Source organism: Vanellus vanellus (genome assembly GCF_965231255.1).
Source record: "Vanellus vanellus genome assembly, chromosome: 2".
In the NCBI taxonomy this organism is placed as follows: domain Eukaryota; kingdom Metazoa; phylum Chordata; class Aves; order Charadriiformes; family Charadriidae; genus Vanellus; species Vanellus vanellus.
In genome coordinates, this window is record NC_138906.1 from 78,061,081 (window position 1) to 78,088,754 (window position 27,674).

Below are 27,674 nucleotides of genomic sequence, written 5' to 3' on the forward strand. Positions count from 1 at the left end.
GAAAGAGTTGGGGTTGTTCAGCCTGGGAAGAGAAGGCTCCGGGGAGATCTTCTTGCGGCCTTCCAGTACCTAAAGGGGGCCTAGAGGAGAGCTGGGGAAGGACTTTTTACTGGGGCATGTAGCGACAGGACGAGGGGGAATGGCTTTAAACTGGAAGAGGGCAGGTTCAGATTGAACATTAGGAAGAAGTCTTTCACTTTGAGGGTGGTGAGGCACTGGAACAGGTTGCCCAGAGAGGTTGTTGAGGCCCCATCCCTGGAGGTGTTCAAGGCCAGGCTGGACGTGGCCTTGGGCAACCTGGTCTAGTGGGAGGTGTCCCTGCCTATGGCAGGGGGGTTGGAACTTGATGATCTTCAAGGTCCCCTCCAACCTAAACCATTCTATGATTCTATGATGATACCTGAAATTCCAAGACCAAGTTGCAGACCTGTAAAGTAGTAAGCCAAAGAAACGACGCTAGCATACCTGCTGGAAAGAGAAACAGCATACAGCAAGAGTGCTTCTATGCCAGGATGAGCAAGGTGGAAAAGTTGTGAAGGACAGGAAGAAAAAGGAAACACTGTGGAAAGGTACAGATGAAAGAACAAAGAGATTATGGCAAACAATTTGCTCTTTAACACCAACAAATGCAATCCAAGTCTATAAAACAGCTGAGGTTCCTCTGAGTTTACAATACGCAATGCAATTAGAATTCCTTAGGGGTAAATATCTGTACATGAAGCACTTCTATGAAAAAAAATCAGCAAAATATTTCAGTGAGAAGCAGCCACATAGTCTGAGAACATTTAAAATGAACGTGATCAGATGCACTGGTATAGAACAGGAAAAGCAAAGGAGGGGGAACCTCAAGTCCAAGTCTATCACTCTCTTGAAATGGTTTCTTCTCAGCAGCTGGTCATTGTGCTCCCAGTTTCTTTAGATGTTTCCCTGAGCTCAGCCACTAAGTGAAGCATCATTCTACTCAAACATTCATTTCATCCTGCAACAGTATGTTTACTCCAATGGATCTGTGTTGGCTTAAGCACAGACCAAAGTCTGCTTCTGGGAATACATCTAGGAACGAAATCTGTGTTTTCACAGTGATCCTCACCACTCATGAAAATTCCTGATTCCAAAAACTCCTGCCCCTTCATATTTTCAAGAGGATTTATAAGTCTATGAGCTTGTTTTCTGTGGGGCTCTCGACTTGACCTAATGTAGATTACTTTTCTTCACTGAAAAGGTTATCAAGCATTGGAACGGTTTGTTTGTGTTACCACCTCAAGCCAGCCATGGTGCCGGGAAAAAGGACCCTTTAGCTGTAAGTCTCGGTTTTAATCAACATTGCCCCTTACAAGCCCTACAGCTCTTCCATCCTTTGGGATGCCCACAACCCACTTTGAGCTCGGCAACGCTGCTCACGTGGAGAAGTACTGCCAAGTTAGCCTATGAAGTCCCGTCTTTACATAGCTTTTCACAGGGTTTCTTTAAGGTTCTGATTCTTTGAGTGACAAAGTGAAACTGCCAAGGAGAAAGTCCACACGGTATTGAAAATCCCAGCAAAGGTATGGGAAAGATGAATGGCTCACATACATGGAGACTGAATGGCAAACACAGCATTCAGAAGCAGGCAGATTTGGTTGCATCTTCTGAAGGCAGTATTAAACACAGCCAGCCCTCACAGTCTGCTTCAGTCAGATCTGAATTTATCAGCACATCCCAGTTCAAGTAAAGGATAGCCTTAACTTTCATTCTTGAGATTGGAGTTGCCCCTTGAACAGCACTTCACTCCAGGCTGAAAATGCAGATGGATTCCCCTCAAACACTGCCATTTCACATTGATGACCTAATTTATTTCATTCTGAAAACTGGAAATCTGAGACTATTAGCACATTAGAGAAATAATTGGATTAAAGCAGCAAGGGCCAGCAGGGATGGAAATTGTCTATCCTTTAAATAAATCTTAGTGACAAAAGCGGAATGTGTGAAAGGCATTTAACGCTGCTCCTTCAGTGCAGCCTAGCCATATGAAAGGCAAGTTTCAATTTTACAATGGGCTTTGCGCCACTAGAGATATGATGGAAGAGAGTGGGAGTGAGAAATGAAGCTTAGCTAACTAATGAGTTAGGGCTATCCGCTGTTTTTGGCTGAAGAGCTGTTGCTTGGTTAAATATAGCAGTTATTCTCCTGGCAGTGCAGAGATGAACACCTCATGAAATGAATTAGTGACATTCTTATGGTTTGATTTCTCATGATCTGTAAAATTTTAAAACTGATCCTAATTCCCAGATCTTGGTTTTTGTGCCAGATTCACCAGACAGGAAAATATTAATCTGCTGGGATTTTTCAAGGAATTTTCTACATCTAGGGATGCTGAGAATATGTTCTCCAGAATCAAATAATAGCTACACTGCTCTCCTCCTTGCCCTCAGAAACACTTTTAACCTCTGCAAGTCTGCAGTGCCTGTACTACTCAGTCTCCAATGGCTTTTGAAGAGCAGGACTGGAGGTAAAGCTATTCCAGCTCTTTCCATTAACCCACCCATGCAAAAACCCTATTTGTCTCTGCTCTTTCCTCTCTTGAGACCACCAACAACCTTTTTTTGCTAGTTCTTCTTGGTGCTCAATCCAGCCTCAGAAAAACACTGGCTACGCAGAATATGATCACTGCATCTTCATTGAGAGTCCATGTGAGTCCTGCTTGGGACTTTGTGTCATGGCTTTGATGGCCACTTCCCTGGGCTCGCCTCGCCCCAGGGAGAAATCAGAACACGCAGCGGGAGGGTGCTCAGCACACATCTCTGCAGGCCAGGACTTCAAGACAAGGGCTGACAGGACACGAAGGACAAGGTGAATGCAATACAACATACTGAATAACTGAGGAACAGACTGAGCTCCCATTTCTGTGCTCAGAACCTGCTTCAGGAAGTGTGAAAAGCAAATGGCTAAGTCTCTGTAGCTGTGGCAATCTCTACCATCCCATGGCTACTTTGGACCCCAAATGCACTAGTCTGATTCCTCAGCATCATACAAAATAGGGGAAAAGATGTAATAAACATGGAAGAAATTGATATCTAAACTCTTGCAAGGAGAGAACATCCAGTAAACCCAAGTGACACTCCAGCATTTGTGCAACTGGGAGGAGGCATAAAGTGTTTAATGACAACGTTCATGAGCTTGCTCAGCCTGTGGATATTTTCCAGGAAGAGAAGCTCTGAGTGGGCTGTGTCAACGAATCCTTATGCCTCTGACTGAAAAACAAGTCAAAGAAGGTACACCAACTAATACCAGCTAAAGATCCTCAGATCTATTCAAAACTTGATTGCACCTTGCTTATTTATACATGAGGTGATACTTAAATGCTGCCGTCCATATAGAATTGAGAATTGATACAGAGCGGTAGTCAGGCTGACTTTCGAGTCAAACATGCCCATCTGAAAATAATACAAAAAACTAGCTAAAGGTTAATCCTGATAACAACATTTTGCCTCCTCGAGGCAGACATGATGTTATAAATGTAAAATTTCCAAGTTTTGTGGGGCGTGGGGGATTCCTTAAAACTGACGCATCCCTTCCCTTGGGCATTGTCAAATCTCAAACTGAACTGGGAAGCCAACACTACTCTTCCTACACTAGACAGGCTCAAAAGAGAGAAGATTCTGCTGGAAACATCTATGTTAAGCTCTGCCAAGAAAGTGTGTTTTCTCAACAAGAAATGACACTCTCTCTTTGCTTTGTCCCAGACAAGTAAACAAATTATTAACTTGATTATTTCACATTTTGGACATGGCACCAACAACAGCTTTGATAATGAAACTCTTTCACGCTTTGGAGCTTTTGGCTTGAGGAGCCCCGTGAAATGTATAATAAAATAGCCAGGAGCCCACAGAGGGAATTCAATACAACAAATACCTGGAGCAAAGATTAAAATCTATTTCCCCTCCACAGAGTCAACAAGACTAAAGGCTGCCCACTTGATTATGTCCCTTTCCTCAGGGCGAGTCAGAGACGCAAGTCAAAGTTACTTGCTTGACAGAAAACACAGGAAGAAAGAAAAAAAAGGCAGAATTTGCAGTCTGGATGGGTCACGCCTGGTGGCAGATGCGGTGGGCTGGTGGTATGTGACATTTCTTACTGTCTGACTTTGCATGTGTCGAGGCTAAGAGCCGGGAGTCTGGACCTCTTTCTGAGCAAGTCAAATTATGCTTAACCACATAGCCACACTGCCCCATCTGTGACCTCTTCTCCTAGATCTGGAAGGACCCACCCTCTCAGTGAAAGACAGTTAATTGCATCTCCATGATAATTTAGCCCGAAGACTGCTAGTAAGTAGAGGCTATCAATTGTGTTGAAGTATGACTGCTGCTTTTTGTGTTCCAGATTACTATCCACCAAGGATTTCCTAATGCTGTTGGACTCTAGCCCATATATGCAAAGACAATCTGAAGTGTTAAATGAGATGCTTGAATTGAATTGTAGCTCTTGCTATGGCCAATGCAGATTATTTCCACTGAGGAAACCACCTCCTTTCTTAATTGCAGGGAGGTGTTTTACTTGCTCATTTTACGGCCAATGTTTGCATCGCACACGGAGATAGCTGTGAACTCACAAATGTAACGTAAGAATTAAAAAGTTTCCAAGGTTGCAAAGAGCCCAGTAACTTAATAAAAACTTGTTTAAGAAGCCAAGCATAATGGATGTTATGTTACACCAATGCTATATCAAGAGTTTAGGACTGAACGCACAGAGAACTTTAAAGTCCCAAAAAGCTTCTTAAGTTGAAAATCTTGCTGAAGCAATAGTTATTATTTTGCTTTCCCGAAGAACATTTTTATTTTGGAGAAATATTATGCTTTTCACCTCAAAATGCAAGTAACTTTGACACTGAAAAACTTTGGTCGATTTAACTCTGAAAGTGTACAATAACTCTTCTGCTTGTCTGCACAGATGTCACTTTTCTCCAGCCCAAGGCCAGAATTGTTGCTGAATACACACGCAATTTTGTACTTGGACTATTCCATGTTGCGTAAGTAGAATTTGTTATTCTCGGCTCATAGCACCCCCAAATAAACCACCGGCGTTTTATCCGAAGGAAATTGAATAAGGCAATCACCAGAAAACACCACTTAGTTGCCACCTTAGTCACTACTGAAGACAGTCATGCTTGGGCAAGGTTACTTGTGGTAAATATAGCGCTTTCCTTTACCGTGTCAACAATGCCCGTCAGTCAGTATTAGCTGATTTGGAAAACCAAGGTCACTTCTGACACACTGATATTACGAACCTTTGAATAGGGTAGGACTGGTGAAATAAAATACTTGTTTTCCAAAGGACGAAAATTTACAGCTAAAGTAAGCCTGCACTCGGTGTCTCTCTCTTTCCACTGATCCTGGCTGTGGGGGAGTATTTATACCACAACCCGGCTGAACTGCAGACCTTTTCATAGTGCTCCAGCTTCGCTGGCAAGCATTTCAGCCCCGAGGGCCAAGACACCAGCCACCCCTTCCTTCCTCTGTGAGTAACCCTGGAGGGGATGCCTGGCTCACAAATTCCACCCCGAAGCGGGACTCAGGATCCCAGAGATCTGTCTGCAGCTCTGAGGTCCAGTGTCCCTCTAAGCCTCTGCTCTAATATTAGGATGACTACTGTCACCTATTAATGTAGGACTGAGTTTGGGAGTGAATTAAGCGTGGTATCACTCACCTTTTTGCTTCAAAGCTGACTTTTGATTGGTAGCAGCAAGTAAGTGAAAGCATCTGAATGGCAATGGAGCTGCAGCCCTCTTGCAGCCCCACAGAAAAGGAAAGCTTTATAAACTCATTCTTTAAACCAACACTTCAGAGCAGCTGTACAGCAATACTCATAGGCCTTCTAGTTGCAGCATTTCATCAGAAAAAAGCGGAGGAAAAGAAGCAAAGTTTACAAACTGACAGGTCAGGACAGTGTGTGTGTTTGTGTGTGTGTGAGCTGTTCTTCAAGTTACCTTAACAAAAGAAAAAAAATTGTAACCGCAATCCCCTTTCTTACCCTGCCCAGATGTGGAGTGGGATTCCCATTCCCTCCCCTTGCAGTCACCCCAGTGAAAACCCCCACTGAGGGGCGCAAAGGGTTTTGGTGAGAGCATCCACTCTCCAGGCAGCGAGATCCGTTTTGTGAAAATACACCCTGCAAATGAGACCTGGGCTCCACTGAAGGCGGTGGTCAGGATTCCAGCCTCCACCTGACTGTGATCATTTCCATACTTTACCTCTTTGGCCTTTGTATGCTGCAAGGTGGTCTACGACAGGCGCCAGCGCCGTAGTACGTTAAAATCAGTCTCACCTCAAGAACCAATGGCTCCATTTGTAGTGTATGTCAAGTGTTAAGAGCTTTATTTCACAGCCCACAACTTATAACCATATCGATTCAATGTATTTTCCTAAGAGGACATACACCATTTGTAAGGCTACCTTCTCATTTTCGGCTAACAATAGCTCCCCAGGTTCTCATTTCACTAACCTTTTAGCTCACTGCCTTGGCAAGAGATTACAAGCAGGAAGGGCAAATAATGGGACGTTCTTAATTTGAAGATGCCAAAGTCCAAATAACCTTGTAGCCAGGTTATAACTCATAGCACCATCAAACATTCCCTAGATCTGCTCTGCTACAACACAGATACCCATTACTTTGTTATTTTTGAGCATAACACCAAGGAAACCGGGCAGAAAAAATCAGCAATAACAACTATGATATATTCACCACTCACAATTATCTGTTGTCGTTTATCTTTTCTATTGCTGAAGCTGTCACTGCTTAACATCTTTTTTTAGCATTCCACTCATTAGCCAATACCCATAAACAGAGGTATTTATTTTTAATAGTGCTCCCTATTAAAATTCCCTTATAAAATTCTACAGTTTTCTACGCTAACAGTCCCTAGCGCTTTGTTTTACAGAAGTGTTAGGACAGAGCTCTGGGCAATTACTCAATAGTATTGGAGTACAGGAGTTGTTAACCTATGGCTCTGAATCAGCAAAGCTATAAATATACCCCAACACGTGATTTGATTAAAAGAATGGTAAACTTCCAAACATCTGCGCTTCTTCAGATAATCTCCTGCAAATACACCCAGACAGGGACTTTAGAGATGCGTAATGGAAATATGTATCAGAGGTAGAGAACCGAGTAGAAATATTCATGCTTTTGGTGGTTCTGGCAGGGGAAAAAAAAAAAAATTCTTTAATAAAAAGCGAAAGATTTTGTTTTTCTTTCTGTGTAGTAAACAGCAGATTTTTATAGGTGCTTTCAGTCTGCTCTGAAGCTGTGTGAAATACTTTGTCAAACAAATCTGAGAAAGTACCAATTTGGCTGTGAAGTTCTGTCTTTTCTATTTTGTAATCTTGTCCCTGGCTAAGCATAAGAAACTGAACAAGATACAGGCTTTGCAGCTCTTAAGAGAGTGTAAGAAACACTTTCCAAAAGGCACCGGCTGAGTTCTCGTGAACCCCTTTTTCCCTCTTTTATGACTCCTCAGCAACTCAACTGGTTGCAGAGCGCTCTGTAGAGCCGTCCTTCCAGCTGGAGTTTGCCTCATGACAGAGTTGCACATGGATTACAACGCCCAGCAGTCACCGAGCACTGTTTAAATGGGATTTAAACAGAGAAGAAAGAGAGAGAAAGCACATGTATGTGCACAGCACGTGCATCCCATCAAGAACGAACACCAAATCAAGTTCTGTTTCACTTACTTACCAATATCTGGGAAGCAAAAAAAGACCAACAAGTTGGGCTCTCTCCCCTTTTTTTGCCCGTAGAGTACTTTTTTGCTTTCGTTCTGGGTAAGCCCAACCTGTCATTCTTGGGGATGTTTTTAAAAGGCATCTCCTAGAATAAAACCTAAAGTTCTGTTTCTGCAGAAAGATCAAGAAGACACTTGTGTGTTCAGCTAGCTGGGTAGCAAAAGCAGAGAGTAATGGTAGGCACTGGGGAGTAATGGGAGCAGGGAATTTGTGTTCTGGGGCAAGTCTCACATTTCTTTGGGGGAAAAAAAGAGCATTAAGTAAAGCAAAAATATTTTAGCTCTGAAGAGATGTAACCGAGTAAAAATGCAATGCCTATATACATTTGAAAAGGCAGAACTAAGCGATAACAGACAATTGCGGGGAAAGAGGAAGGAAAATACTAGAATGACTAACGATGATATAGGAAGATGGGTGATTAGATGATCACAGCACAGAGACTTAAGTGGAAGGCTAGGGAGAATAATAAAGTATGAAGACAATGTGTCTCAATAGAGAGGTATAGTCACCCTTTGCACAAGCACATGGTGAGAAGAAACAGGACAGGAGACAAGCCTCAGCCCTGCAAAAATATTCTACCCTCTCCACGTGACATGTGCCAGTAGCAGAATTAAGCTGATACCTGAGCCTTCGCTCAAGTAGTTTAATAATAATAAACTTCCCATGTAAAGCCCATTTTAATGTAGAAGTATAAGGTCACAGTGTAAATGAAAATGAGTTCCCAAACTCTCTACATAAAACTTTTTGAGTCTTTAGCATCAGAAAGTGTATGTAACTCACCCAAGAGGACACAGCAAATCAGTAACATTAAACCATCTGATCCCTAACCCTGAGTTTTCTATTTTTAGCAGAAAAATGACAGGATAGGTCTATTTGGATCTGTTACACACTAACCACAACTTTTTGAAAGCAGAAAAAGACAGGTGCCATACAATCCCTATAAGGGCTAGATGAAACCCCCTTTACCTGCTACAATGTTTTAGTCATGTTGAATATAAAATACGTCTTTTTAAAGTAGGCTACCAGGAATGTTTGTGAAGATACCTTGCAGCTGCTGAAAACGTGCACTGGTTTGAAATTTATAGTAGCACAGTTGCCAGTATAACACTTGTATGATACAGCCAACAAGCCACTACATTGTAACATTTTTTCCCCATGAAGATTAAATTTGCAAAATTGGCTAATGAGCTGATAGTGGAGACCACGGCCCTAGGCCAGATATTCTCATTTTCTTTGGATCTTCCTTTAACTGCAGGCACACGAGAGCTTTATATTTAAAAAATGTGTCAGTACAAATATGTGAGTTTACAGTTGCAGACCATTAATTTGAAACTCTAATGCAAAGAAAGAAGGGCCTAAAATTTCAGAACAGGCTCCCATTGATCCACCAAAGAGTGGAAAGAACTAATAAAAATCCTGGAAAACATTTAAAGATGGTATCCAAGGAGTTTCCAGTAAGAGGATGAGCTCCTTGGGTCTCAGGGCACTGAAACGCTTGTCTCGTTACCCAGCGAGTGAACTAGGCTTGGTATGCTTCCTTCAGCTTTTGCAGGCAGGCGGAAGCCTGCATTTATGGGTCAGGATCTTAACAAACGTAACAAATAGGTTCCCACATACGTTTCTCTAAAATCTCAGAAAAAGGTATAACGGTGATTATTACAGTTTGTGTCTAAAAGCCTCTGCCATCATCATCAAGGGTCCTCCTGCTCTAGCCGTGCTGCAACCCAGGACCAAAAGAAATTTTCCTGCACAAGACGTTGATCATCCCAGAGCGTGCTGCACATTGCTGAACTAGCTAACAACGCCAAGCCATAGCACCCTGACAAACACAGGCTTTTATCAGCTAATTTACCCGGCTTCTACTGCACTGCAGCATTTCACGCTCTTGTGACCAGATTGTTTCCTTTACTCAGCCTAATTCATCAGGTCAAGTCGCACGCACATGCCCTCGGTACATGGAACGGGGCACAAATAAATAGAGATACAGGGCAGTGGGAGGAGACAACAACAAACAACAACAGTGGTCATCAGGATGCACAAGAAGTCACAGCACATCCCTAGCATAGTGATTTTTGAGGGCTACAAAAGAGTTTTCAGGAGGGATCTGAGGGCACAAAAAGAGGAATCTGTTTGCTTTCTTTGCAGCAGCAATCAATAGGATGCTTTGTAGAGGGGGCAAAAAAGAAGCAACAAAACAGAACGCTTGTAAGCTCCCCGTCCCCAAAGCATCACCTTATTAGGCAAAATAAAAATGAATTTGGGGGATGAGAACAAACCAAAGCCAAACAATATTTGAGACATGAGCAAATGATTTTGTCAGCATGCCTGGAACTTCGTTTTGGAGGGAACCATCTCTGTATCTATGCCTAAGGCCATATGAATATGCAAGGCCACTTACCAACATGATATTCAATACGATCATTCTAGTTCAGGTCCACATGAGGTCTATCAGGCTCAAGTCCCTATGTATTTTATTTTTTGAAGAAGCCTAAACTTGCAGCTGAATTGTATTCAATTTGATACAAAAGCAACACAGGAAGAGTCTTTCAAAAAAACATATTAGTCCTTTTCATAGTGCTAGGCTTAACTGTACAAGTGTTTCTGGAAATGTTTAATAGAACAAAAGTATGTGAAAAAAGAAAAAAAGAAAAAACTGCAGGCACAGCTGATGTAAATGTTTTGGGGTTTTTTTGTTGTTTGTTTTTTTTTTTTTTTTTAATAATAATTTTTATATTGCTTAAATCCCTAAAGTCAGTGTCTGGACTCCATCTGGAGGCTTCCCAAAAATCACTGCTTGTCAACACCCTTTCCACAGAAATGAGTCTGTTTACCTCCACCAGTGCATTGTCAAGTCATCTCTTCCCATTCGCATTACAGTTTAAATTAGTGTCCTTACAGAAATGTCTAACCCTCCCTTTCCTTATCCAGCATCGTTCTAATATCTAAAGCCCATGTTAAAATAATTTATTTCAACAGAATGCCTTTCTTCAAAGTGCATCTCTACTGACATCACTGTAAATGTTTAGGCAGTACTTAACATGAGGAGATCAAAAATTGGCCAGTTGATAGCAACGAATGAAAGGGAAACTTAAAAAAATCTAATTGGATATTCATTCACTTTGAATCCTGATCCAAAATGAACATTTTCCTGTAGAGGAACTTGATAAAAAGTTCCTTCCTCTGCCTCAACAATCTCCTCATGGCTTTTGGGAGAGAGACACAGGTGTGATACATCTGATGGAGCCTGCCAATCTCCCAAACTGTCTTTGACAGGTTATACAGGATCCCTGAGAAAGCCTTCACATCACCCAGTGTTTGAGGGCATTCTCGATATACTATGTCTTGTGAAGTTTTGCTCATTGGCAACTGCAAACAGTGTCAAGCTGAGTTCTCGGCAGTTAAAAAAGAGACTGGAAGACCTGAGGGACGACCCAACTTCTTCAGGCTTTACAGAAAATAAAAGTAGTCAGTAGCAAGGGGGAAGTTGATACACATACCCAGGATGCATTCACATCTAATGCATTTAACTCTTTCTGTCTCTAGCAGTCACTGCTATTCACTGGTGTGTGGAAAATGAGTTATTGATTACATTCCTCTGACCACTGCACATATCCCTTCAGCAGACCCTTTCCTCTTGCTGCCACAGACGGGACAATCCTTGGCAGTACCAACCAAAAGCAACAGTGACTCCAAACGCATTGTCACATCTCTAAATAGTCCCTCCCAGCTCCAAGTCCTGAGTCATACCCAGACACATGAATGGCAGCTGTCTGTGTTGTCCCAGTGCCGTAGTTAAACCTTCTGGTCAGTTGTCTGTATGTCAGTGTGCAAAATGCCCATTTGATGAATTCTGGCATAAAGCGCCGATCCTCACAAAAACCACAGCAAGTGCATCAACTGCCACCTCTCACGTACCTACGCACGTGGACACTTTCTCCCGAAAGTCTTTCCCCCGGCAGTCACGGTCCTGACACCTGCTTCCTCTGAAAGCAAATCACTAGCTGAAGTAGCTGCTGGATGCAGATGTTTGCATCCAGGGTATTCTCAGTCATAACAAGCTACGCTATCAAGGGTATCAAAGATAATTGTTCCGGGCATTAGTCTGGAGTAGGAAATCCTTCACAAAGCTATATTTAAGAACTTAATTAAGTCAATCATGTTGTTTTTTTTTTTTTTTTTTAACTCCATTCAGCAGTTAAGCCAAAGTAGAACTAATTGTGGTCGTTAATACTAGAAGGCAAAAATAAGAATACTTCTTGTGAGCGTTCCAGCACACAAACTGCCTGTCATCCATCACCAACTCCTTTTGGCTGTTCTTCAAATGCACATAAGTCTTCACTGCTGTGAATCTCTACTGTTCTAAATACTGCGCCTTTCTGTGTTTGTTTTCGCTCCTGTGTCCACCTTCCCCTTGCATTCATTATGCCACACGGCTATTGAATTATCATAGAGGTGGGTGGCTTACCTTTAGGGCTAGCCAGATTCTAATCATGCCAACTTTTTGTTTACAGTGCCTGAGCCGACTCTTTTGGGATTCACTTCATCAGTCAAGATTAATTTTTGTCTTTATTTTAAGCCTAGAAGCCGTCCAGGAGGCATCTAGCAAATACAGAGATAACACCAATAAGCACCTTGGGGAGGAGACAGAGAAAGAAAGGTCAGGAAAAACTCCTAAATACTACTTTGGCTACTCATCTGCAGCCCTTTCAGCCAAATACGTGCAGGATAAAAGACTGTGGTAACCTTATAGGATTAGCACTACAGAAGAATTGTTGAGAGCGAGGAGCGAATGTCACAACATGTGATCAGTGGTGACACTGCAGCACAAGAAGAGGCCCCAGTAGGCTTTGTTTCCTAGCTATGAAAACAGTGCACAGAGCAAACTTGGCCCTATCCCTCACCTGAGCTCTTCCTAAAACCTCACCTTTCCTCTGTTTCCAATTTCACCTCCGTAGCCCACTTTTTAATCTCCCCAACACATGGAAACAGAAACTAGGATCAAGAGAGAAATGCTGCCAAAGTTTAGAGGTTTGGGAATTTACAACTGTTATCTAAGGGAAAACTATAGTGGGAGCCAATTGCTTTAGTCAGAAGTCTTTGTTATTGTAAAGAAGTTTTTATATATGTTTTTGCTTTCTAAATCAGAAGGTGGAAGTGTAGTATTTTATGGGTCAAACAGAAGAAAAAATAAAAACAAAAGCAATTCAACTCCTAGTCACCCAATCTGGAAATCTGTAAAACTAAGGTCTGCAAAGCACTAACTCGGCAACAGATGTAGTGAATTATAAACACGAACTTGTCACAGATTACTGCAAAAAAACAGGCAGGCATCCTATTTTAAAACACCTTTTCTGTTTTCATTATTGTTAATCCACCTTTCCCCTTACAGCTATTCAATACAAAGCATGACTGCAAAGTAGCACCGGTTCAGCAATCCGGAGGAAGAAAAAAAAAGCGTTTTCAAAAATTACGGGAACAATGTTCCAAAGATAAAATCTGATTTAAACACTCGTTTCTGTCCAGCAGTCAAGTGGTCTGTTTTGAATTTCAATGGCTATCGGTAATGCTGAGGTTTCTGTGTCACTGCACACAGCAAAAGCTGCCGAGGAATGGTGCTCTCTTAGTCCATTCCTAACCACAACCCGGCAGATAAAGTCTGAAGTCACAAGTCAGCTGAGAGCTCTACCAAGTCTATTAAAATGTACTGGCAAAGCTGGAAGGAAGAAATTTAAATGAGGCCAGGTTAGATGTTTCAAAGGGATGAGTGACTGATCCTGTTTCATGTTATGCCAGACAATGCTAATAGTTTAAATGCTAGCTCTGTCAAGTGAGAAATAGATGTATTATCGTCTGTGAATTATTAAAATTGACTTCACCTACTCACCTTTAGACTTTTCTGGCTGAAAGGAAAAAATTAAGGAAAAAAAGGCTTGTAAGAGAGGCATGCACTCTTAATCTATTACTAATGTCTTCTTGAATCCTGTTAATATTTTTCATATTGTCTGCTTTGGTGAGCTCAGACACTAGATGTGAGGAATGAGCAAAAATTCCAGCTGATCCCAGGCATAAAGCTCTTTAATGTTTAAGTCTCCCCTGCCCTGCAGATAATTACTGTCTCCTCTTCCACCCATCCAGCTGGGACATCAGACAATTTGGGGAGCATCCAAGATGGGCATGAAGATCCATTTCCTGGTTCATGACAAGTACTGTAGATGTTTATGCCACAGACATAATTTTCTAGGGTTTTATCCAGCAACAAAAAAAATCTTTTAAAAGTTGTTTAGATCTACAAGGCTCAATTTCCCCTGCGACTCAACCCCACAAGCTCTCCTTGAACACTAGGGAAGTATTAAGGACACTGAAAAATAATTAACAGTGTGAAATGTATTTGACTTCTGAGAAGGTCAGAATCATTGCTACAGGTTTTTAGTGGAATACAAAGATGAGACATGAAGATATGGAAGGTGGCTAAGCACTCATCAACATCATCACCACAGGGCAGCAACAATAACAAAGGTCCCATCTCTTCATGCCTCCATCATGAAGTTGTTAATTTACAAATGATGACTCTAAAGGTGATAGAGGGGAAAGGTGAAGGTTTATTTATTTTTTAAACAACCACTTCCAAACCTCCACTTCCTTTCAACCATTTGCCCCTTTGAGAGAAATTGTGAATGGTGAAGGGCAGAGATAGAGTCTGAACAAAAACTTCTTGTGGACTATTGGGGAGGAGACAGAAGACTTCTAGCATCAATCTAAAAGAAAGCCTGACTGCCCCAGAAAAGTATCTCCCCCCTCCTCCCCCCCCCCGATTAGGCTTTCCTTAGAAAAACTGAAAAGCCAATTTTGTTCTCTTTTTTTTTTTTTTTTTTTGAGCAGAATACCTTTTGACTTTTTTTTTTCTCCATAGGTAAAGTTAAAACATTCCACATTTTCTAGGGGGATAAACTTCAAATAACCAAAGAAATAAAAGAAGAAAATGAAAGAAACCTACTGTCATTTTTTGACTGTGAAACACTTGAATAGTTTGAAATAAAAGCTTTTGGAGACAACCCCCCAAACCCTCCTGCCTCCTCAGAACTGGCTGCCTCTTTAAGCATTTCTCCCAACCTTGTCCGTATGGCCCTTTCACACTGCCCTGAGAGTGTCCCTCCGTGGGACAACTGCACTCACTCTTGATAACGTCTTCAGCAACACCAAAGTAACACTGGCACACATTTTGCAGGAGACGGCACAGGATTTTGAGAATCGGTAGCTTGAAGTATCATCTTTCAAGCAGGAAAAATACTAGGAGCCATGGCATAGCCAGGCTTGAGACAGCTGTGCCCCCAGCAAACCACTGGCCGGAAGACTTCATGTCGAAAAGGCTGATGTCAAGGCATCTGCTGACCCAAACTCAGCAGAAGCTGCTTTTAACAACACTAAAACCATCTCACGGCTTCTCAGATGAAACACACGAACGCTCTGTGGCTGTCATCTTCCTTTGTGCACCCACTCGCCCATAAAATAAAATACAAACAGCTGAAGGCAGGCAAGCTCTTGCGAAGGCTGGAGAAATTAGACAGGAGTCTAGCTCTTAATTCCAGATTTGCTGAAGGAAACCTCACCTCTGTCTCATATCCTCTGTATTCAAAAGCCGTTTTTATTTTCATATAAATCATGTCACTTACGGTTCTGTGCTGCCATTCTAAAACCATTGCAAGAGTTGAGTTGGCACAGCACTCTTAAAATAAAAGGTTACAACGTGGTGGGAAACACAGTCAAAATGTGAACAGTATTGTTAATGTATTGCTTGACTTTTAAAATCCCATTGTAAAATAAAATAAACAGCTCTGAAAGGGAGACAGATCTTCAGACATGCTCCCACTTTTGAATGCGAACCAGCAATCAGGTCCGTAAGTGACCTCAACCACCTCTGACACCGAGGTCTTTAGAAAGCCCTGGTGGGAACGGTTTTGTGCTGAGCCACTCTGCCAGTACTCCAGTCTCACTGGGCACTCCAAAATGTGATCTGAAGCACAGTTTAGCTTTTTTGAATGTCTGATCTCATGTAGGAAATGGGGAACGTGTTGTAGATGGTGGGGACTGTTGGCAGGAAGGAATACGTGGCAGTTGTGGCAAACGGGTCTTTGGTGCTGCCTGAGCCTGGAGTTCTGTCGTGGCTTTTGCCTGCTCCAGGCTTTCTCCCACCCCTGTGACTGCCCCTCAGAGGCTTTGTATTTCTCACCACATCTGCTGGAGCACAGGGAGTGTTTGCATGGGACAGGCATAGGACAGGCAGTGATAAGAAAACAAGGGATGGTCCAAATGAGGGTGAGACAACAGATCGAGATAACAAGGGGGAGGAGGAGGCCAAATGGCAGGCCGAGAGAAGGGGGAGGCAAGGGGATAAGAAGTGAGATAAAGAGAGACTTTCTGTGCATGAATAAACATGAATAAGTGAAGAGGTGGCGGTAAGACCCCCCACTGCCAGGAAGGCAGAGAAGAATTAGGGGCAGGAAACGTCGCTGCAGGAGCAGTTGATTAAAACTACAAACTGCACGAACTTGGTCTAATCCCTTCTTGCCTGCAAAGCCACCCTAAGAGAACCTGGCTAAAGAAACCGTCTTGAGCTAGTTCAGCATCTCCTCTCCCATGTGCTGTGCTCACGTACAATGGGGCAGGCAAACAAGAATAATCAGCTGGCACCTCCTGAGTTCCCACAAACATTTGGGCTGGACTTCTCAGTTCCCATCGCAGATGAATTGCTTTGCTTCATATTAAGATGCAGCAACGCACGTAAGCACACTCGTGGCTCCGAGTATGGAAACTGTCCCTATTAACTATTCATGCCCTTGAAGTGAAGCACTTGCTTGGATGCTTGGCTGAATCAGGCCCTAATTAAGGAGGTAAACAGCCTTCTATCCTCATTCACCTCTCCCTCAGCCTTAATCCTCCAGTCACCTAAGTTTAAATTAAAAATCTGTTTTCAGGAGTTGAGCCTGGATCTGTCGCATCCAAGATTGCCACTAATTGCTATGTGTCAACAGCATTTAGAAAAATGAGCAACGCATTTAAATCACCAACCTTTCTCCCAGGATGACAGATTTATCTTTACACACTAGCTTTTCAATGGGGCTGCAATCTCTTTACCCACCCAGAGTGGAAAATTGCATTGCCTAAAGTCAGTCAGAGATTTCTTCAGCTAGTCTGAACATTTCGGAAGAAAAACTATCGGTCTTGTAAATGAACATATGGCGCAACACCCAGGGTGTAAAAGCACTCCCACTTATACCCCAGGAGGTAAGGACACCCTCTCCCTCTGGCTAGTCTTGTCGGACAGTCGTGGCATTAGGGGATCAGAAAGCAGACTCGGAGAGACAGGCTGATGTTCTCAGGAAGATCAATGAAGATGTGAAGGTCAGAGATGACACATGGCTGGTTTCAAAACCTCAGGAATGACAGCAGGGAAAGAGGTGGTGAAGAAGGAAGGGGAACAGAGCCAGCCATAGAAGTTGCCAGAGAAATATTTTGTTGGAGGCACAGCAGAGGAGGAGCAGGATGATGCAAAGAGAAGCAACCGAGTAAAGCACAGCACATGAGGACTCCACACAGTGGTGTCCAGAGGGATTCCTTTACTGGATGCGCCTGTCTAATACTGATGTAATTAGCTAGTTATGAAGCAAAACGTCAGAAATGTGTGTGGGAGTATCGGAGGGGCACATATTAGGTATCTGCTCCCACAAGAAAGGAGGTAAGCTAGGGCTCCTGCTAAGAGTCTGTTAAGGGGATTAAACAAGACAGTGAGCAAGACTGGACCCGAGCCTGATGAAGCTTCTCAGGTTTGGTGACATACTGAGAGGAAAACCTGACAGCAAAAATGATCTTCCTATTTTCAAAGGAACAACTTAAATGAACAAAATCAGAGCGAGATAAAAAAGTAGAAAGCTACCCGTGGAGGGACAATTGTGTCCACTAGCAATGGCAGCAGAGCACAATGCCATCAGGCTCTCCTCCTAACTTTGTCGCCGCCTCATGATCTCACTCAAGTAGTGTAGTCTGTCTGCTCTGCCATACATGTGTTTCAGAAGCAGAATTGCAGCGATGCTATTTTTTTTAAACCTTTTTCACATGCTTGTTGAGAAACATTTAAAATACCTTAAGTGCTCAGTGCCTTGTAGATGCTATACAGAGGCAAGTTACTACTAATCGTTATTTTACTTGGCTGAATTTGACATGTATGTTTTCAGAGATACCTCTGAAATGCCTGATATGTAAGGCCTTAACTAAAACAAACAAACAAAAAATCTACTGCAGATTTTATTAGCAGGAGGGACAAAGAAAGGGAAGAGGGTGGCAAAGCAATGCAGAGATAATGTTGAGTTTGAAGGAGCGATAGAAACATTTTGGCTGACACAGCAGCAAAGTCAGTTTGGAGAAGAATTAAGGACAACAGAGGTAATAATTTACCAGGGCAGTAATTTTCAGATGTTGACATATATTTTCAGAACAAGGAGAAAAAAAAAAACACCAAACCAGATAAGAGAAGACCGTCAGAATTACGACAACTTGCAACTTCTTTACCTGTCTACTAGTGAGGAAAATAGACAGGAAAATCAGCTGAAGATTATCCTTCCTTGAATGTTCCCATTTCATTTTCATGAGTATTAATACAGGCCACATATTGACACTGATGAGCAAAAAGATCCTTGAGGAAGGGAAGCACGTGTTTCCTCCTGCAGACATCCCAACAGTTTACAGTCACAGGCGGCTCTGAACTTAAGAGTAGGAAATGGAGCTTGTATGAAAACTAAAGTGGAAGTGCGGGGCATTTCGGGTTTTGTGATCATGGTTTCATTAGACTCTAAATGCTCTTTAGGGCAGGAACACTTAGAGGAGTTCAGAAATGTTTTTGACTTTAAGAAAGCTGACTTTGGGAGAATGTGATATGCCCCGAGGAATTTTTACTGGAATCCTATGAAACATGGGAAACATAGAGCTGAATTTTTAAAAAACATCTGAAGAGACTGAAATTTAAAGCCGTCCTGCTTAATTCCAAGGCGGAAAAAGGGCAACTGAGGCCAAACGCAGTTAAGTAAAGATGTAGAGTTTAATGTAAGCAACACTAACTAAAGGTTTAGTGTAAGAAACTAAGTAAACTAAGACTTGGGAAATTTCTTTTATATACATATATATGTAGATATTTAGATCCAAAAATCCTTTGAAAAATAAACAACATGGTAAAGAGGGATACAGAACTTCTTAGGAGTTAAAAAGAGCAGTTGGAAAGAAATAACTCCAGGAGGATGAGGTATCTTTTGACACTGCCACGAATTTTTCTCCAAACCATTACATTGAGTTTCATTTATATCAGTGCTGGAAAGGACTGGAGAAAAATGCTTAATAGCTTAAGGCATATAACAAGAGGAAGAAGTTGGCAAGTTAGCATGCCCTTTTTTCTTTGAAGAAGAATAATAAGAGGGCAGATGACTGCTTAAATATTAGCATCACATTGTGACAGAGTTTCCAGGGCTTGCTTAAAGGAAGGGAACTTGCATTGATGTATGTACATCCTCAGAGTGACAGCCATGCCAGACCTTAAAATGCGATGCACGAATACAACCTGCAGCTCCTGTCCTAGGCAAGCTGTAGGACACCTGCAGAAACAGGTGGGAGGGAAGAGGAGGAATTCTCTGTAACACATGCAGAGCATTAGATTCAGAGAAAAACCCAACATTTACATACGGTTGAAAGGTTTCTTTTTCTTCCCTTTTAAAAAGCAACATAAAGTCCTAACTGAGAGATAGATACTTCTTAAGTTCTGTGATGACAGGACAGACCAGTGAGACCTGGAGTTAATCTTCATCGTTGCAGGAAAGGGCAATGAAATGAAGCAAGATCCTATAGAACTGTTAGCTTAATGTCTGCCATGCAAAAATAATGGAGGCATTTTTACTCTAACACCTTAACGGGCATAATTTGATTAGAAGCAATCGTGCAATTCTTGGAGGGAAATTTCTGCATACAAATGAATAGTAATTATCTTGCTGAAAGATAAGAAAATTAAAGACAGGCTCTAATTCTCTAAAAATTACCCAACTCCAGGGGTTGAGGGACCTGATGCTTCTGACATCCTGTGCTGCAGGGCTGGTTGTTTCCAACTGACTGCGGTGGCTTGTTGAACTTCGGTTTTAACTTTTCAAATAAATTTAAACTTAATTTTAATTTATTTTTTTGTGATATATCAAATGGATTATTTAAATCCAAGTATAGACTAAGTTGCTTACCTACAATATGAACATTCTGGTTGTAACAAAAGTAGAAAAGACTAGTGAGATAATTTCTGAAGTATCTACATTTTACAGGTGAGTAAGCTCTAGTAGAAACTTATCTTTATATGCCTAGGATAGTAAACGAGTGTGAAATATGATCTTACTAGCCATGTGCTAAAAAAGCCTGCAAAAGGCGTAAAAGCACCTTTCATAGTGTATCAAGTTCAGTGTAAAAAGCAAAATTCTCATGAAGCTCCCGTGAAAACTGCTGATTTTAAGAAAGGCAGAAGTCATCATTTTTCCCCAATCCTTGCAGCAGGTTAGAGTCTCCAAATGCAATTAAAAAGGGTCAGAAAAGATACTGATAGGAATTCAATACAAGCAGAAAGAAATGATACCGATAGGTTTGTAGCTGGCAAGACGCAAGGAGGGAAGGGGAGAGACAGGCATTAGAAGCATTAGCAGGAACAATTCCCAAGGCCAATAAATATCAGGGGGCCCCAAAGCAGTCAAAAGCAGAGTGAAGAGATTTAGAGTCAAGGCATTCAAAGGGTCTACTTAATTTGACCAGAAGACAGTCTCACATTTCAAGGTTTCTTCTTCAGTACAGCTAAGCTTTTCAATGGGAGGCCTTGACCCCAGGGATCACTAACTGAAGAAAACAAATGTGTTTTCAAATGAATGTATTGGCACTGTCAGAACTGACTGTACACAAGATTAAATGCTATTTATTTTCACTTTCCAGAATACCATGTTAAATTTTAGAGAGACAGACAGACAGAAACCTTTCCAAATAAGACATGAGAATCTGACCATCAGATTTTCTGTGTCAGCTGGGATTCAACAGCAGAATTTCTGTTAACTGATCTGGCTAAGCCTCCTTCCAAAATTTCAACCTGAGGCTTTCTTGCCTTCAGCGGTCTTGGTGAGGGTGGCGGGAGGGGACACGTGCCGTCAGTCTGTTTTAGTTCCCTCATTGCTTTTCCTCGCTTTCTCGAGATGGATTGGATTTTGGTAGGGCATTTTGGAATTGTACAGATGTGATTCCCTGACTGAAACAAACAGAAGTTTGCCTGCCTTTGATAAGGAACCGAAACAAAATCAGAACTTAAAAAAAGACGAAAGCGATTCTGGGTACCCATCCTGAGATACTCTAAGAAGGAAACTTTGGTTGCAGGAAGTAGATGCCAAGCCAACTGCCAAGAAGCATGGCACCCAAAATAACAGCTGAAAGTCTTGGAACACCCCTGGCCTGCTTCTCCACGTGGATGAAACTGATCAAAATCTATTCTGTTCTGCATCTTACCACCTTTGAGAAGCATTGCCTGCTTGAGGATTTAGGTTGTATCTTCTTTGCATCAGGAAAGGAAAATGAAAGTTACAATCAGATTGGGTGTCTTTGCTGCTTCCCATGGAAGAACCCATTCGGAAGTTATGTGGTTGACATTACTATACAAGAAATATGGTCAGCACAAAAATATAAAGAACTGTTTAAACAATTGTTTGTTGTTGTCAGTCAAGAGAAACCCAGAGGACACGAGGAGCATTTCACTTGGTCTCCCATGTCTTTCATGCCACGCATGAGTAACCTTGCCTAAACTACACGAACACATGACACACTGTTTCTGAATATCTGAATATGTGGGTATGACAGAGTGTGTACAGTCCACTTAACTTAAAAAGTTAAATAAACCACTGTAAATCAGGACAGGTTAAACGGGCTTGGAACTAAACCAGGGAAAGATAACGCCAACCTTTGCCCCTTCATAGGCTGAAAAAAATATCACCACTTCCGTATCCTCCAACAAGCTCATGACAACATGCAATAGCTTCTGCCACATCTCTGCATAGGAGAGTTTGCTCACAGTTCATCTGCATATTCCTTAAGGCAAAGATACTTCAAAACCTATTTTGTGCTTCTACATTGATCGTGCTTGAGCAGCTTCACAGCCTTCTTGGGTTCCACAGGAACCAACCAGGGACTGCGTTAAATGCAAGGCAAAGATGAGGGCAGTGGAAGAGAGAGATGAAGCCCAAGGGAAGGTGGCCTACGACAGACCAGATAATTTCAGATAAACATCAGATGTCTACTAGTAGAGTTTATACACAGTGCTATTTCAAGGCCGCTTTCTACTCTGTATTTGAATACATCCCCATACTCATGTATGGACCCACTAGCAATTTCATGAGCATTCCTGAGGTACCTGTGCTTGCTCACTGTCCCAAAATAGACAAGTGTATAGTGAGCTAAATTTAAAATCCAGAAATTGTGTTCCTGAAAGGAGACCAATAACGCACCACCATTTCAGCAGAAAACGAGCACATGAATAAGGTGAAACTACAGTGAGGGCTTCAGAATAGCTATGTACTACTACCCATGAATTTTGAGGAGTGAATATGTACTTGTTAGTAAGAGGTATGACAAAGCAGGAAAGTGGGTCTCACAAAGCGCAGACTTGTTGGGTCAAGTGTCCTTTTCCTGTTTGGCAAGTCCTTTTGTCTCTGCATCCTCCTTATCATTCTGACACCTTACCAAAGCACACAATGACAGACAGCTCTTAATGACTTCCTAGCGTTTTATTCTGATACGTGGGCCCAGCCCTTTTTTGCATAACACGAAAGCCTCTGTTCCCCCCTGAATTTCCACTTTAGAACCCATGTCCACTTCCAAACACACAGGTCCCCACTCCCACCCTGCAATCTGTGTCAAGGCAAACATGCTCTTGTCACACCTTGCTTGAATCAGCCAGCTGAAGCCAGCGCTTCCGAAGATGGACTGACAGCCGACGCTGTGTCAGCAGCCAGCGGGGCTGGTATCACCCTCCCCAGGAGATGAGAACATCCTCTCCTGGGCACACCCGCTCCCACATCGCACAACTGGGGCTATTTTTCCCTGCGTCCAGAAACCAGGCTCCATCCTGCACCATCTCTGTGTGCTGCCACCATCCTGCCTGACTTGGAAGTACTGTTTGTTCCCTCTCCTAGCATGCTCATTAGGCGGTACTCCTTCCAGTATCTGAAGGGGGCCTACAAGAAAGCTGGAGAGGGACTTTTTACAAGGGCATGTAGTGATAGGATGAGGGGTAATGGCTTCAAACTGGAAGAGGGTAGATTTAGACTAGATATTAGGAAGAAATTCTTTACTGTGAGGGTAGTTAGACACTGGAACAAGTTGCCCAGAGAAGCTGTGGATGCCCCATCCCCGGAAGCGTTCAAGGCCAGGCTGGATGGGGCTTTTGAGTAACCTGGTCTAGCGGGAGGTGTCCCTGCCCATGGCATGGGGGTTAGAACTAGATGATCTTTAAGGTCCCTTCCAACCCAAACTGTTCTATGATACTATGATTTGAGCACAGGGATGAGTGGCTTGGTCCTGCCAGCAGCGTGTGCTGGTTGAGCACCCGTGGCAGACTTCACGGAGGCATTCCTTCCCAGCAGTAAAGACATGTTCTGCAAATGAGCATTTACTGAGTGGGATCTTGCAAAGCACCTGAGAAAACAAAGCACACGTGCACTTCTAAAATGGGCATTTTGTGGTACCCACAGTTACAAAGACTTAAGCTGAACAGGGGATGGTCACTGGATAGAGTTGAAACAGTGCCACAAAGACACAGAAGGATGCACTTTAAAAATCAAGTCTATTAGTACCCACTTTCCTCTGCACTCCCTTCTTGCAGCTGGAGAGGTGACCACATACCCACTTGAGACCAGAAGGTACAAGAAGTTGTTTTGCACTTTGTTTTGTTTCCCATAAGGTGATGTTTCACGCCCCTAGGCATCCCCTCTCCCATTCAGAGCAGGTGACCCAAGCAGAGCAGTGTCTCTGTGACAGGACAAACCTGCTCCTCCAGGGCAGTGCTGCCTGCCTGCCTGCCTGCTCGTTCCCAGGTAGCTGGCTGTGAGGGGGCCAACAAGCAGGCTAATTTAGAGCTCTAAAAGCTGGCAGCAGGAGTGCAATTAAGCCGTTTTCACAGACTGCTGGCCAAATGCAGCAATTTATTGGCTCAGTGATTGGATTATTCATTTGCAAAGCTAAGAGAGGGCACTTTCTTACCACTTCAGTTGGCCTGTAGTACTTGTGATTGACTGTCACATGAATCTTGCCAGTCTCTTTGCATCGTCCTACTTCATTTTCATTCTTCCCTTCCCACCTGTAAAGAAGATAAACATTTAATCAGCCCATAATTACTTTAGTGCTCTGATCTTACCAACATTTGGCCTGCTTTCATTTACTTGAGGCTGGTGTCAATTCTCCCTGCAGGACAGTATAAACTCATTAGCTATAGGAACAAAGGCAGAGTTTAGACTTGAATGGAGCAACAATGGCTTTTGAAGTCTCTTTGTTTTGGTTTTTGATTCAGTGGAAGGTCTAAAACACAGGACTTCCAAATTAAACACATAATGCTAGGGGAAAATAAAATGTCCTGATTTCAGAACGTCTCATGTATCTCCAAATAAATACGACAGTGAGGTTTTTCATTTGTGGATCGGTTCAAAGTTGTTTTCTTAAAATATTTTTAATTCTTGTATTTTGGCCAATACTTTCAGGAACTCTTTAATCTATTAATTTTATGGATATGAAGCTCTGTTTGAATAGCGTTAAGCTGCATAATTTAATTTGTGCCTAACTAGGAAAAACAAAACAAAGACAGTTCTTGAGTTTTCAGTCCTAGCTCGACATGGCGCTTCACATACATGTACTGTAAACAGTACTTACTACCTGTGAGCTGAAAGCCAGCTACTTTGTCCAAATTAGTTTCACATGTGTTGAACAGCCCGCAATTTGCTGTAATTTATGTGATCTGGTTGCGCCGTGAACTGTTTTGTTAGCAACTGTCCTGGTCTAAAATGTCAGGAGCAGCGGAAGAGGAACGGTTTGGTGGGTGACTAGCTCTGCCTTCGGAGAGGCCAGGCTGCAGCCTGGAAAAGAGGACAACGCTCCCTCTTCAAAACAAATGCTTCAGATGACACATGTAGGAACATACATTAGTGCATCAAACTAATCCACTGAATGTACAAAATCCAGAGTTATGATTGAAACACCATCCTCTCTTTGCTTTTTGCCTCTAAGTGTATATCGTGGGGCTCTGAACCAGCTTGGCGTAGGCGTAGTGATGAAATTCTTCGCTTTTTTGTGTCTGAGTAAAATCTATGTAATTTAAATCAGCACTGTGATTTAGACTATTTAGCCTCAGTCACCAGCAAAGAAAGAAAAGCGCCCCTTGCCTCCTGTTTACTAACTGTACAACCAGTTCTTGGGATTTTGTCACAGACTTGATTTCTCCTTGCTGCCCTGCCCCCCCCCAGCTCCTAGAAGAATTTAATTCTTTGACAATCTCAGCCTTCATTTTTGAGTTTCTAGCCCTAAGGGCTAAGGAGGAAGGTCTGAAAATGTGACCTCTGTGTACCCATGAAGGTTAAAACACCGAAAGGCAGAAGGAAATACCAAATATGCATTATTACTAGTTTTTAAATCCCACGATTTTTTAAGCATGACTTTTGGATGACTAGCAGAGCCTGTAGGATGCTTGATACTGGGAACATCTCATGTTGAAATACTTTCCAAGAGATAATAGCCACAGTGAAGTCAGCTGTTAATAGTCATGCCATGATGCTAAAGACGATTTATAATTTAAATTTTCTTCCTTTCTTTTTCACCATTGCTCTGTTTGAAGCCTGAACTGCAAAGTTTTCATTCAGAAGCCAAAACTAACATTAGTCCCTCCCTTTAAAGGGCAGAGGGTAAAAATGTGCAGGACTCAAATGAGCTTAATAGAAAACTAACCGTCACCAGTAAAACAACAGGAAGCGCTTAGATCAGGAGACGTCAGTTGTTGTTGGAGGTCACTGAGCAGAGAACCCCATTTAACACCCAACAGGCTCCAGAAGGCTCGGCCGAGCCAGTGAAGACTCACTTAATGTCGCTATCAAAGTTATATAACAATAGAAATAGCTTAAGAAGAAATCTCCACCCGTTTTGTTCAGCCCCGTAATGTGAAAAGTTCACAAGGAAAAAAAAGTACTTCTCATTGTGAACAAAGTAGCATTTGACAGCCGCACTTCTAATTGCCCCTGGCACCTCGGCGCTCACAGCTTGGGAACACCATACTGCTGATAAAAGGGATTGCGCAGGGGCCAGCCTGACACCAGGAGCAAGACATCCATTTCGCTAACCAATTCCCCCTCCCCTCTTCCTCTGACCACAAGGAAAGGAAAAAAAAACAGCCCACCAAACTCCTCCTTAATTTACAGTCAAATTGCAGCCAGAGTTGTTAACTGGAAAATGTAATGCCAGATTATCCTGAAGCATGAGCATGGTGGAAGAGGGATCGGAAACCCTCATGTTGCTGTGGGTTTTGATAGCTCCAGCCACAAGGACTACTCAGCTTTCTACTCCTTAGGGCGGATGCCCAAGTAGGCAAGAAAACAGCCTTGTGCAACTAGGAAGAAACGCAAAGGATCCCTGGATAAAGAAAGTTTGGCTAATCAGGGCTGGGCTAAATTTACAGAGTGGATCCCCCAAACCCCCAGCTGATGTCAAAGCCCAGGGCTCCCAGGCAGGCGCCTGCTGGCCTAGTGTAGGCTTTTCACAAAACACTGGTCCTAGAGCCTGCAGGCAACGAGCCTGTACAGCAAGACCATCGCCTGCCCCACACTGGGGAGCTTCACCCTCTCACTGAAGCAAAGGATGGGTTTGCTCTCGCGGCTGATGGCATCAGCCACACGCCAGAACACTCTGCACCCAGAGAAGGACACACGAGACCATTCATCTGCTACTGGCAAAGCGGATTTGATGCCCTCTGCATCTACACTTCCATGTAGAATGCCTTGCTGTTGGAGATGGGTGCTTTGGGATTGCTTAGGACGATAGTCATTGGCAACTCTGGTGGATACCACTACTATCACTGACCTCAGAAATTTCCATAAAACTAAGTTAATCCCATTTCAAATGCATGTGCAAGTTTACTTGTTTAAAGGGTTCGTCAACTCAAGAGCTTTTATACTCTGGATTTACAGAGAAATGGACCGTGTTTAATTTAAGGCTAATTCCATATCTGCAGATCGCTACTGTTATAAAACTTATCATCAGTGGTGATGAATGCTCCTTTTCCTCTTTAACTCTGGAGATTCCAATTATTTTTCATTTCCTATAACTATTCCATAAGACAGCAAGCTATAAAGACATCCACAGGTATAGAGGATTTTCTGAGGACAAAGAGCTGGGGTACCCACCCGGTGGGGTGTGAAGTGGGCAGGGTAGGACACAGGGAAGCCAGGATAATCGAGGATGGTGGGAATAGTACTGCAGTGGACCAAATGGTCCAAATGGCTGTAATTGAGAAGCAAACAAGGCAAAGTACATATACTTTTGAGGTGGTGAAGAAATCAACTAAAAATGAAACCTTTCACAAAAGCACAGAAAAACTGAAGTATATGGATTTCATCTTTACATAGAAACAGAACTGATAGCATTTTGAAAAATATTCAAAGGCAGTGGCAGCTACAGCTGCTCAGCCTCTTTATGGAAAATATAACTATCACGTACACCTTTTAAATCAAATATATATCAATAGAATATATTTTCACATTTGAAAATGAACAATAAATTAATTAAAAATAAAATTTTAGGAAAATTTTGCTCTTCCTCCACAGCTAATATAAGATGCCA

The 27,674-nt window shown here is 42.5% G+C and overlaps 1 protein-coding gene across 1 annotated transcript in view; it reads right to left on the reverse strand.

The window, feature by feature from the left end:
- The window catches only part of GMDS (GDP-mannose 4,6-dehydratase), a 442,696-nt gene that overhangs the window by 50,348 nt on the left and 364,674 nt on the right, over positions 1 to 27,674 (reverse strand). Inside the window, exon 9 of the mRNA XM_082499607.1 lies at positions 24,060 to 24,156. Coding sequence (XP_082355733.1) covers positions 24,060 to 24,156 — 97 coding nt within the window. The remainder of the gene's footprint in view (positions 1 to 24,059; positions 24,157 to 27,674) is intronic.